The 13,195-nt window shown below is 41.0% G+C and overlaps 1 protein-coding gene across 1 annotated transcript in view; it reads left to right on the top strand.

The window, feature by feature from the left end:
* TIC110 (translocon at the inner envelope membrane of chloroplasts 110) overlaps window positions 1-13,195 on the top strand; it is a 52,916-nt gene that overhangs the window by 1,702 nt on the left and 38,019 nt on the right. The window contains exons 3-7 of the mRNA XM_087694796.1: window positions 5,479-5,602; window positions 5,779-5,847; window positions 5,974-6,069; window positions 6,253-6,319; window positions 6,400-6,464. Coding sequence (XP_087550922.1) covers window positions 5,479-5,602; window positions 5,779-5,847; window positions 5,974-6,069; window positions 6,253-6,319; window positions 6,400-6,464 — 421 coding nt within the window. The remainder of the gene's footprint in view (window positions 1-5,478; window positions 5,603-5,778; window positions 5,848-5,973; window positions 6,070-6,252; window positions 6,320-6,399; window positions 6,465-13,195) is intronic.

The following is a 13,195-nucleotide window of genomic DNA, read 5'->3' as shown; positions in this document are numbered from 1 at the left end:
GAGGGATATGACATTGGGCATGGGGTGGACAAAGCCAGGACCATGTAGTAGAAGGGAGGGGCTAGGAATCAAACTTAATGTGAAATTCAGTAGTCTAGACGTTGGAATTACTTAAGCAGCCCCTTTGTTATTGAGTGCATCTTGTGGGGGTTTTAAATTAGTTGATGCATTTGAAAGCTTATTAGGTTATTTGCAGCTCTTCATCTCTCTCATTCAGGAGCCATGACTTATGAGTTCACTACCTCTTCTCCTTTGTTTGCTTCAAAACTTGTGGATCTCAGCTATGGAGAACTTGAAGAAAGCTTGCATTGGACGTTGGGCAACAGCAAGTTTTCTCATCTTGGCACGAGGAATCAATTGATTGAATGAGATGTGTCGCCTAAAACAGCCTCTTGGCTCAAGGGGTGGTGCAAGGAGGTGCATATACTTCAGTGGGGTAGGAAGCAATGGTCGAGATAACATGCTTTGCTGGAGTGACCAGGCTTGCTGCAATAGCCAATGGACAGTGTTGTGACTTGGGGGGAGGAAGCTGCAACACTTGTGTTGTTGCAAATAGAGGGTTGGGTGGGATTGGGAGATAGGGCTCTCTCCCAAATGTTGCAGCAGAATGAAATGTAGGAATTTGTGTTGCAAGTGGTCTTGTCACTCCCAAGGGTTTGTAGACTGTAGTAGATTAATAGAATTCTCTCCTTAATGTTGCACTATAATGAAGTGCAGGGATTTGTGTTGTAAGTGGTCTCATTACTCCCTAGGATTTATAGTAGACCGATAGAGTGTGTATGACCAATACTAGTAGTGAATGAGCTCAAAAATTCAAAGAATGAATGAAGGATTGATGAATTAAAGTAATGACACAAAGGCCTAAGCTCTCCATGAACCTAGGATTGGACTTGAGGAGTGCCAAGGAGGCATCAATGTTGGAATGTCTTAAGGTGACTTCAATGTCATGATGGTTAAGAATGGAGATTGATAGCAATGGCTTGTGGAAGGAGTAGAGGGAGCAAAATAGTCCTTCGAGCAACAAGACGTTAGTGAAGATTTTGGATAGTCGGAGGAATGATATGGGAACGAAGCGTAGTCATCCCATTAGCAAGATGTTGATGATGACTCTAAGGAGCAAAACACGATATTTTCTCGACACTTAGGAGATGGGGGAGAAAATAATGATGCTAGTAGGTCGCTCGTAGTGGGAACAAAATGCAACATTTTACGAGGAGGTGATGACGCAATAGACCAATAGATCGAGAGAGGACAAAAGTTGGTAATGACCTCCAGATAGTATGGCAACAACCAACAAATTGGGTAATAGGGGAGGGGCTCCTCTAGGTGCATGGATAGTTGGAGAGAGATGGCCGATGAGAAGGAATGATCAAATAGAGGAGAAATCCAAGATAATGATCACAACGAGAGATGGATGAATGCCCACAACATGTCCTTTTATAGGGGAGTTTTGGGTATTTCTTCTGTTGAATAAATATAATACCTTTTTCATAAATAAATCTTTTTGGGGCTGTCTGGAAGCCTTGACCTCTAGTGAAATGTCCATTAGATTTGAGGTGAGCTAGATTCTTTGTGGCTTGGTTGTGATGAAGGTTGCTTGAGGTAGATTGAGACCGAGTGAAGAAGGATAGGATAGGCGACTTTGTGGATTGGGAGTGTGGGTTCATGTGTGCATTTTGGGAGCCATACCTCATACAAGCTCTTATTTGATTGCTTTAATAAAGATTCAATGAGGACCACTGGTGATGCAATTGTACAAGCCTTTAATGAAGAAGGAATATCTATTATCAATGGATGCTCAAGATGGATTCAAGTGTTGAAATTTTGCCATAGATAATGGTTATTTATTCTACAAAGGTGGAGCGTGTGTCCCAAAGGAGTAGAAACTATAGTAGTGTGTGCTCTATGAGTTCCATGATAGTCCCAGTGTGGGATACCTAGGAATTAACAACACATATAGTCTTGTTAAGAGGCAACTTTCTTGGTTTGGAATGTACAAGGTCGTGGACTATGAAGTAGGATGCAATAAAAAACATGTTAATAAAGGTGAAAGATATAAGTTGTGATAAATGTCCATCCATTTGACATTCTTTTGGAAAATGAAGAGAGTGTTTCCATCGATTTTATTGTGGGACTACCTAGGACACAAAGGGAACACAACTTTATGTTGGGTAATTTTGTAGTTAGGTTAATCAAGATAAGTAGGTTTATTCCAACCACATGTAATGTTAAAAGTCTAGAATTGGCTAGATTCTATAGAGAACTTATACTAGTTATATGGCCTTCTAATAAATATCATTTTAGAGTGGGATAGAAACTTTAATAGTCACTTGTGGAGAGCTTTGGTCAAGAGGTTCAACACTAAGTGTAGCATTATTGTGGGAGGACCATGGGCAAACTCATAGGATTAACCAAGTCCTAGAGGATATGGTACATGTGTATATAAGTAGATGATAAATTAGTTAGGAGAGTACTTAATTTCAATTCACATATAATTATGCTGAGCACTTTTGCACTAGGTACAATCCATTTATGTGTCAGAGTGCAGTGGTGCGGAAGCGTAGGACAGAGAGAGAGAGAACGCAGAGAGAGGAGAGAGAAAGAGACAGTGGAAGATGAAGATCTGCTGTATAAAGTGTGCTGAATACAAAGATATGCAGATATATACACGGGTGCAGTGCGCTGGACTGCGTGTCTCCACCTCGACGATGCAACCTGCTGTTCACCTCGAAGTCCGCCGCAGTCTGCACTGTCTCCTGTCTGAAATCTGCGAACAGAGACGGAATCTGCGCGTGCCACCGGTCTGTAATCTGCGAGCAGAGAAGTGTGGGAGACTGCTGGAGAAGTCGGCTATTTATAGCCAGAGAATTGGGCGAAAACAGGGCGCCAGAAACAGCCTGTCGGCTGCATTTAATGCAGCCGACTGCCTGAACAGGTCGGACTGCCACGTGGCAGTCCGACTGCACACTGCTGCTCCTGTCCGACTGCACCTGCTGCTCCTGTCCGACTGTACCTGCCCTGCTGCTCCTGATCAGGCTGTGATCTCTAACATTATGCTAATATGTATGTTTTGGCCTAGCGCTCTCGATGCAATAGGATATTGGAGTAATGCTTCATAATGATGGAGATCCGGCTTACAAACTCCAATTACCTATTGCAAGTATGATACATTTAGTGTTTCATGTAGGTGAGCTTTAAAAGGAAACTAGGTGGTATGGATAATTTTGTTTTAGCGGATGAAATGGTGCAGCTCTTTGATAGGCAATTGTGAGAGGATTCTAGATATTCGTGATACACCTAAGATGAATATGGAATACTGTTGAGCCACCCAAATTAAAGCATGCATTAACATCAAATTGCCATGCGTTAATGCCTAAGTTTACTCCTTAAAAACAGCTCCAAAAAGCTGTATTTATGTTAAAAGCCTTTACTTTTGCACAATAAGACAAATGCCAAAAAATCCCCTATAAGAGGACATGTAATGGGCATCCATCCATAGCTATTTATTTTGAACACTTCAATCGCTCTCAATCATCACTCTTCTGCCCTGTTCATCAACTGGCCTTTGTCTTGTGTTTTGGAGTGGTGGGCTGTTGCTGCAGCAGCTGCCCAGTTAGCTTTCATTGCTGTGCAGTTAGGAGGTTGCCTTGTTGAGCCACTTAAGTTAGGATTTGCACTAATTCAAAAGTTAAGCGGATTAATCCCCATTCGATTCTCCTCTAAACAGCCCCAAACAGCAATTAATGTTGATAACTAGCTTGTTGCCTGTCTAAAGGACATAACCATGGGTGGAGTTCATTCTTCAGCCTGTCATGGAGTCTCCATTAGTTGTGGAGTCCTGTCTTCATTGTCTTGACTGCAAACAAGCTGCATATTGGAGGTCATCTATTGTGTTTTGCTGTTGCTGCAGGTCATCCTACTTCATGTCATCATTATGGCTGCAGGTGATTTGCCAATATCATTTTGCTTCTCATGACCTGCTGACATCATCATCTGTATCAGCAAGACTGCATACTTTGGCTGCTTGTCCTGCGGTTTGTAGTTGTTGCCCATTTTCTTGGACATTGTGGACATCCTAGAGATTGAATATTTTTCCCTCTCTTGCAGCTTGCCATCGACATGATCGTCCAACCTGGGGGATTGTTGCTGCTGCATTTCGGGATCTGTCATGAGTATGACACACTCTAATACCATTATTAGTCACCTTTGCCCAATCCTTGAGACGTGGAGGTTTGAGACCTTGTGTTTGTATCATCCATATTCTCATCCAGCATTGTGTAGATTGTGTCCTATGAGTTGTTGTAGTTTTTGTGTTTCTTTGTGTTTGCCATACTTCTTTATGTGGCATCAAAGCCAGCTCGTACAAAGAATATATTGCGGTAGAGTGTGCAGTGGAAGAGAATCACGAACATGGAGAGAGAAGGGAAGAGAGAGACAAGATGAACCTAGAGAACAAACAGAGCAAACCTCTACCAATTTGAGAAACAAAGCTGAATACAAGGCTGCATGATCAGCACTTGCATGCCGCTGGTATGTGTCAATGAGGGCATTGGACCAAGCAAAGAGAAGCTGGCATAGCAGGCTGTGGACAGGAGATCAGAGGTGTCAGATGATGAATGAGAGGACAAGTGGTAGGCGACAACTATAAATTGTCGAGCACACCGAAAACTGGCCACCAGCTGCTGTCATGGCAAAAACGCAGTCCCACATGTTGCTTGTGTGAAAAGTCTTGGCTGACCTGCATAAAACTGCCACCAGCCTGCCATGTGGTTCAAACTGGAATGCACTTCAACTTGGCTAGTGTGAACACAGCTAGGAACTAACTGATCAAGCTTTGTTCACACTTGATCAAACTCACCCATGTTAGTTCCATCCTCAGCTTATTCATGTTGAGGCCCCCTCCATGTGCATGGAACCCCACACTTCAGGTTTCAGAATGTTAAGGCATTGATTGTATGGGCTTATGTATGGTGTGGGGGGTGGTCACATTGTAGATTCCGATTGGGCAAGTGAGATCAACACTTGGTAATGCCTTGGGATTTGGCACCATTCGTGTGAGTAGCCAAAAGTATTGTTTTATTCCTCTATCTTCCACGTATAGGGCGACATCTACAGCAACTGAGAATGTTGCTGTGGTGACTGCTCAGCTTCCCACTGTGACAATCAACAGTTTTCCAGGCAACATGCTAGAGCTGCTTTTGAAATAGCCAAGAACCTCACTTTTCATGATTACATGAACTTCTTTGAGGTAACAGGTTGAGCACTACTTTGTCTGAAAGCCGATCGTGGATTTGAGTCCTTAACCAGCATGTGGAAATCATGTACAGTGCTTCTAGGCGACATAATCAGGCTAGCTTTAGTGTGCAAGTTGAAGTTTCTAGGCTTTTGAATTGTCTTTTTTATTTACATATATTCGTTCTTAATAGCTTTCGATTCAGTTATTAGCTTTAGTTGTTTTTCCTTTTGTTTGATTTATAGGTTCGTGACTGGTGTCATACCTCCTGGTAATGAAGACTTAAAAGGAGATGAAGTGGAGACCATTCTTTCTTTCAAGAATGCGTTAGGCCTCGAGGACCCCGATGCTGCAGCTGTACATATTGAAGTACGAGGTTCTTGCAGCCTGTTTCTAGAACTATGAAGATTCATGTACTACAACTGTGCACATTGAAGTACGATGTTTCTGCAGTCTATGTTCAGATGTGTCGAGAAGCCTGTTCTGATTGTGCCATGGTGAGCTAGCATTTTCTGGTTGAGGCTTGATTGTGTGCTTGATTGCAGATTGGAAGACGCATATTCAGACAAAGATTGGAAACTGGAGATAAGGAGACAGCTGTTCAAGAGCGTCAGGTATTCATGACACTTTTGTTGAGAAATTCAAGACAGCTTTTAGATTTTAGCATTGATGCTGAATCTGAGTTGCTCTAGTATATATGTGTTGGTCAGAATGTTAATTAAGTTTGAGTTATTCTGCAGACTTTTCAGAAGCTGGTCTATGTCTCAAATTTGGTCTTTGGGGGTGCAAAGTACCTACTTCCTTGGAAACGTGTCTTCAACTTGACGGATGCTCAGGTATTGTATAGTGCTCTATACTGGCCATTCTTAAAGTACATGGTACATGTGCCCCATGAATGACATACAGGGTAATCTGTTTTGATGTCTTGACCTTAATTTGGAGCAGTTGTCTAGCTGCATGCCATGTTTTGTTAGAGTTTTTGCAGGGTGTTGACTTGTGCTCTTTTATTCTCTCTCAAGGTGGAAATTGCAATGCGAGACAACGCTCAAAGGCTGTTCCAAGCTCAATTAAGCAGTATTGGATCTGGTCTGTTAGTTCACCTTTTGATAATTGGTTTCTGTTTATTCCAAAAAATGATGATGCTAGTGAATGCTGTCTTTTGTTAGGGGTTGATTTGGATAAGCTAATGGAGTTAAGGAAGGCTCAGTTGAAGCTGCAGCTCTCTGATGAGGTGAGGTGTTCAGAGTGAGTGAGAGAGAGAATGTTGTGTGCCTGCACGTATGGGTGTTGGCAGGTGTAGATTTGTTTGTAATCTTTAGATATTGATGCAATGGTTTGCAGCATTGCCAATATTCTGTGTGCATCTGTATATATATCCTAATGTGCATACGTGTTCTTGCACTAACATGCACATCAATGCACACCACATAGATCAACACACGCACATACACAAAGAGAGAGAAAGAAAGATGTATTCACGTATTCATGTCTCCAAAAAGCCAAAATGGCCTATGGGACAAAAAAAAGAGCACATGTGACCATGTTGTCTCAACTTGAGAACAATGATCACAATGGAAACAATTATATGTTCTTATGCTTATGATCAGAACGATGCAAGTGTAGACTACTACCATGTTTAAAATGATCTCTCAATGATCCTCTAGGTGAGCTGTAGGATCCCAATCTGATTAGTAGAAATTGCTGATAATTCTGTACTCTCCTCAAGGCAAAGGCATTTGTCATGGGTTGATCCAAGATGACGAGTTTGTTGAGATGGAGTACTCATCTCCAATGGTGAACAATGATGGTCTGGATTTGTCAAAGCTAAGGATGTTGGGAATGGAAGCACGATGGTGGGCATTGTGCCCTGCAAAGTGTGACTCCTGATTTGTTGTGACCCCTTTGACTCACAGATGGTGTTAGTGCTGTTGATTCTATCCCTTTGCTCCTTGAAAGGGTTTCTCTACATGTTTAGAGCTTCTACAAAAATGGCCCCTTTGATTCTCATATTCTAGCACCTTGTGGAGAGGCCCAAACTCATCCTGAAAAAAGCAATGAAATCTCCCCTCGATCCATAATATATGACACATTTGCAAATAAAGTGGTCCTTAGACTCAACCTCAACCTCAACCTCATGGTGGCATAATTGGCAAATGCATGCATCTTCAGGTGCATCTACACTGTCCAATCTTAACCATGAGTTAGTGTGATGGTTCCATATTTGTCCAAGAGCACTATGTATCCTATTGGAGAGATGTATATTCATGTATGTTAGCTTCACAATGAATCGCTGTTGTGACATGTGCAAAAAGGGGTGTTGATACTATGCCATCTTTGTGCCGAGGGACACTTGAGGGTGCACTCCTAGACAATCCGTCAATCTTGATAATATTTGACATATATGACTGAGGTATTGGCAATGCCAACTATACTTTGGTGGTGGAAGTGCATCCATTTGTAACCTAGGTATCCCAAAGCATGATTGAGACCAACCTTCCTTTCTTGGAAGGGTGTTAATAACATGATTATAACTTAATTACAAGAAGTAATAATTAATGTAATGCTGAAACACAAACATTTATCAATCAATCTTGGATATTGGACACCTGATTGGCCCCAAAACTGGCACCCCTTTCAATATTTCTTTAATTGCAATTGAATTCAAATACAATGGGATTCCTTCAATCCCCTTTACAATCTAAGAGCCCCTTGCTGTCAATAATGACCAGCAAGTCTTCAAATTGATTTGCCCCTTGATTTGCTCAGTTAATTAGCCTTCACTGTTTCCTTGGGAAATGGAATTTGCCCCAAATTTGAATGCTAGCTGGTCCCTCGCATGAATCTTACTGAGAATTAATTCTTAGTCTTGAAAATTCAAGTCTTGAGGCTTCAATCTTTTGGCATGCTTCCTAAGGTTACTATCAAACCCTAATTTTTGCTGTAAATTAGGGTTTACAGAAGAGATAAATACAATTTCTTAGCCTCCTTGGATTAGAATGTTGAGATCTTTGGAGCAAGGCTGGGAAATGGTTGGAGAATGAGAGAGAGTGTTGAATAGAGAGAACATTCAGACTTCCATTGAGGAAATGGAAGAAATCAGCCTTTGCCCATGTCTACACAGCCATAAAAGCTGTCTCCATTGATGGAACACACTGAATATGTTGTTTGTTTGGCTGAAACAAGTTAATCTTTGTCTCCAGCCCATACAGGAGAATTATGTATCCCTTCTGTCCAACAGAAGTACCTGGTCCAAATCACATGGCACCAAAATTTCCATCCTTTATCTAGAATAGGATCTTCCAACGCCTCTAGACATTGGGCTCACGGTAGTCTACAACTTCGTTTCGGACTCGACAAGGGGTGTCCAGAGCTCCATTGACCCCAAGCGACCTAGGAATGAGACACACTTTCCGTGGTTGGCCTTTTCACCACTCGACCTTCGGCCTAAGAATCGAGTAGTGCCCTCTTCGGGTAATCCACGGTGCGATCTTGGAGATCATCCACCCGTGCCAAATACCCTTCCTTAATTGATCCCATTAAGAATCGAGCATAATCAAGGCAATCAGCCCTAATATTATCTTCTAGGAAAACATTCCTTTATTCCCCATGGCTACTTGTCATTAGTGACCCTTGCTATGCTTTTACCATCAAACACAAGCACTTTGAATATTTATCCTAATCACAATGCAACAATCAGATGATTGCAAAAAAAACATTTAGGGTGTTGTTCAATCAATCCAACAAAATAATTGTATTTTCCCCAAACATTACAAGACTGGACGCAATAATAATTCCATCACATATTTGCTCTTCCCCTTGGGATCAAAGAGCGATTCTATGCAAAATTTACTTGATACTTGCATGCACAATTCTTAATGTATTCTTTTTACAATTATGCTATTCATAACCCCTGATTGATTGCCCTATCAACGAATAAGTCATATGCAACTAGTGCAATTAACTTCCCTTGATACATGCACTTTGCAAACTCCATCTTTTGAATATGTGAGAAGAGGTTTATCCCTTTTCGAGGACCTATTCTCATATGTCCTAGCATGGGCCTAATGTATCTCATGCGAGAATCAAAGCAAGTATCTAATAATTTAGAAAATACATTACCCTCAAATTGCTCTCATCTAGTGTTGTGGTCTCTTCAGGTCATGTCACCAGCTCTTGGAGTGTCTCTTGTTGGTTGCGAATGGCTTGTTAACTATTGTAGCAACTATGGGAGTCTTCTCTTTGTCTCTTAGGTTGCACAAGACTAGAATGACCCCTCTCAATGTCTTTTCTACTTGCATGGACAAGTTTTGCCAAGTGGCAGCCTTCTAATCTCATTTTTCAGCATTATTTGCATCATTAAATTAATTTTCAGTTTTTAAATCTTGAAAATTAATTTAATAATTATTTTAGTACCTAGAAAATTAGTCTAGTTAATCAACAATTAAATTGGCTAGGCCAATTTATCTCCCAAGTATTCCTCGAGTTTTTTGTAGCTCTTGGATTGGCATTTAATACCATAAAATGTCAAATTCCTAGCGTCACCAACTAATACTTATGGCAAATAAAATGTCTATAGGTCAAATTTTGACACCAAACACCTTCTAGTTTTCGTGTAACATTACTTAAGACAACTTCTGCCTTAGACGTCCATTGATCTTATCGAGTCCTTGGCTTGTAAATATGAAATAATCTCAATTGCACTTCACATGTGCAGCAAATACTTAAACATTTAATAAAATTTAATCCAAATGTTAAGCAAAGTAAGCAAAATTTTAGGTTTTCGTGACATCATTACATCTTTTCATACCAACGTCTCTCTTCAGTCTTTGTTAACTCTCTTGAGAAGCCAAGTGCCCATCATGGATATCTATGCCTAGGGAGTTTCCTCTGTAAGTAAGTCACTGACTAAAATAAGGCCTTTGTAACCATTGTTGTTGCTCTTATTTCTACTCTAACAATTTGATCTAGCACGTGAGTAGTATTCATCACTATGCCCTAAATGCAAAAAATAGAAATGAGTACAATGGATAATTTGGAAGGGATGAGAATAATACAATGTTAATGCAATGAATTTGAATAAAATAATGCTAATGCAACAAACATACTATGCAATGAATGAATACTGTACCTCAAACTCTCGTGTCTCGAGGACCAAGGTAGAGCTAATGAGTTGGAGAGAGTGTTTGTGTAGCATTTCGCTAGTAGCGAGAGAGAACTTTGGAGTAATAAATGCAGCATAGACAAGCCGCAAGGGTGAAATGCAATCACCAAGAGAGTAAGTGATAGTTGGTGACAGTAATAGGGGGTGAAGAGAGCAGAAGGAAGGTTGGAAATAGACGCTAGATGGATGTAGACAATGTGAGGTAGCTTCGATTGAGATAACTGTGTGAATGGGTGCAGGCAGTGAAGCTCTAGCACTTGAAACCTGCAAAAATGAGATTGGGCTGAGTTGGAGGAGAGGTGTCATGAGGACATGTATTTTTGAAACCTCACTTAACATGTGGATTAATTTTTAATCACATGATTAAGTAAATGATGCACATGTGAGGTGCAACTGGGGTTAAAGTAAATTTACGAGCCCGGGACTCGAAGAAATCACGAGATGTTAAAAGTAAAAGTTGCTATAAGTTATGCTGCATAGGTACTTGGTGGTATTTGGTGCCAGTTGTTGTCCTAGGTCATCCATTTGGCCATAAGTGTCAGTTGATGACACTAGAGAAGTGGCGTTTTAATGGTACCTAACACCAATCTGATGGTCAAAGATGGTGCAGAGGCACTCGGGAATGAAAGTTGCCTAGCCAATTTAATTATTGGCTAGTTAGATTGTTTTTCGGGGCACCAAAATAATTATTAGATTAATTTTCAGTATTTAAAGACTGAAAAGTAATATTTAATTATGAAAAATGCTGGAAAAACCATTTGGGAAGGTTGCCACTTGTCAAAAATGGCCATGCAAGATTGAAAAACGTCTTTAGAGGTTGGAGAGATGCATTTTTATAAATTGAGCTTGCAAGAGAGAGAGAGAGAGAGGAGAGGTTGCTGGTCTGATTTGCAGCCATTGGAGGACCTTCTGAGGTTGCCAAGGGCAGGAGAAGACCAATCAACAGCAGGAGGCAGCATCTACAGGCTGTTGAGACAGGGCAACAGCTGTAAATGACTGATTTTCTTCAGTTCTTTGCATCTTCAAGCTGTTGTGGCAGGGCAGCAGCTGCATTTGATTGATTTTCAGTCATTCTTCGCGACAAAACTCTGAATTTTCCCTCTCTACAATTTTCTCTCTCATGTCCCAGCCATTTCACAGCCTTGCTTTGAAGATCTCAGCATTTGGACCCTTAGAGGTTGAGAAATTGCAAATTTCTTTTCTGTAAACCCTAATTTACAGTAGAAATTAGGGTTTAGCAGTAGCCTTGGGAAGCGTGCCAGAAATTGGAAGCTCCAAGACTTGGATTCAACAAGGATGAAGGTAAATTTCAGCTGAGTTTAGGAGGAGGACTAGTTAGCCATTGAATTTGGGGCATTTCCATCGTCTATGAAGTGGGTGAAGGCCAATTGAGTGCCCGAACCAAGGGGTAAAATGAATTGAAGACTTGTTGGCACTTTGGACAGCAAGGGGAGTTTGGGTTGCGAAGGGGATTGGGAGAATCCCATTGTAAATCAACTTCTTCTTCAATAAAGCTAAAGAAATACCGAAAGGGGCGCCAATTTTGGGGCCAATCGGGTGTGCATTGTCCAAGATTAGTAAGTCAATTTGTATTTTCAGATTTGCATTTATTGTTTGCTGTTGTAATTAAGTTGTAATTAGGGATTTACTACCCATCCAGGGAAGAAAGGTTGGTTACAGTAGGCAGACTATTTATAGAAAGTTTGGGATCTCCCAAATTATGGTTTACATGTGGGGCTCTGAAACTCTCTCAAGCCACTTCCAATTTAAAATAAATAGTCAAAAATTCATTGATTAAGTTGAGTTTTGGGGTTGTTTAATGAAAGCTAATGATACTTTAGCTCAACATCCTCTCTCAGCTCCAAAACTAGAACCAAAAAGGGGCTGCAAGTAAGCCCAAGCTTGTTTGCTTTTCTTTTTGCCCAAGGCATCTCACCCCAAAGCAGCCACTATATTGGACAAAGGGTATATATCGACTGGTTAATGGCCTACCAAGACTACAGAGGCGGCTCAGAAGGTACTACCTCCGATGAAATATGCTAAGAAATTGGCTTAGAGTCTATTGCAAGAGATTATACAATATCCCTCTCATAAAAAACTACATCATTCTTAACAATTACCTTGTTTGCTTGAGGATCGAATAAATGATAAGCCTTTGCTTCAAAGGAGTATCCGAGAAATTAGAAGGTTAGCTCGGGAGGTAAGCTTTCCTATCTTATCATCAGGTGTGTGCATGTATTCATGACTCCCAAAGACTCTAAAGTAGAACCTATAGGTCAAGAGCCAAAGAATGCTTGTACAGAGTCCTCTCTAGAACAACCATAGTCAGGCACCAATTGAGGATATACATCGAAGTGTTAAGATCCTCAAACCGAAGGCGCTCAGGGAGCTCTACTGTGAATAGCATGGAGCATACCATGTTCACAATGGTTCGGTTTCTAAGCTCTACACTTTCATTTTGAGAGAGGGAGTTGATAGAGGTAAGTTGGTGAGAGATGCTATGCTCCTATAGAAACTTGGAAAATTGTGGAAGGTAAACTCACCACCACTATTACTCCTCATGCGTCTTACACGACGACTGGTTTGGTTATGAACCAAGAGCACCCAAGCAGAGAAATATGTATACTGCGTGCAAAGATTAGGTGAGTGTGGACATCCTTGTTTCACTCCACTAGTGTTGGTAATCTCCTTTGATAACCCTCCTAGTGCTTTGATTTGTCTTGTGATAGACTCATATAGTGCTAGTATCCCCCATCTCATCTTCGTTGGGACCTCTAGGTCTTTGCATGAGCATGACATGT

This window comes from Lygodium microphyllum, chromosome 15 (assembly GCF_053477565.2).
Source record: "Lygodium microphyllum isolate KBCC chromosome 15, Lygodium_microphyllum_v1.1.10, whole genome shotgun sequence".
Classification (NCBI taxonomy): Eukaryota; Viridiplantae; Streptophyta; class Polypodiopsida; order Schizaeales; family Lygodiaceae; genus Lygodium; species Lygodium microphyllum.
Note: the sequence above shows the minus strand (reverse complement) of the source record. Positions and strands in the feature narration are given on the sequence as shown.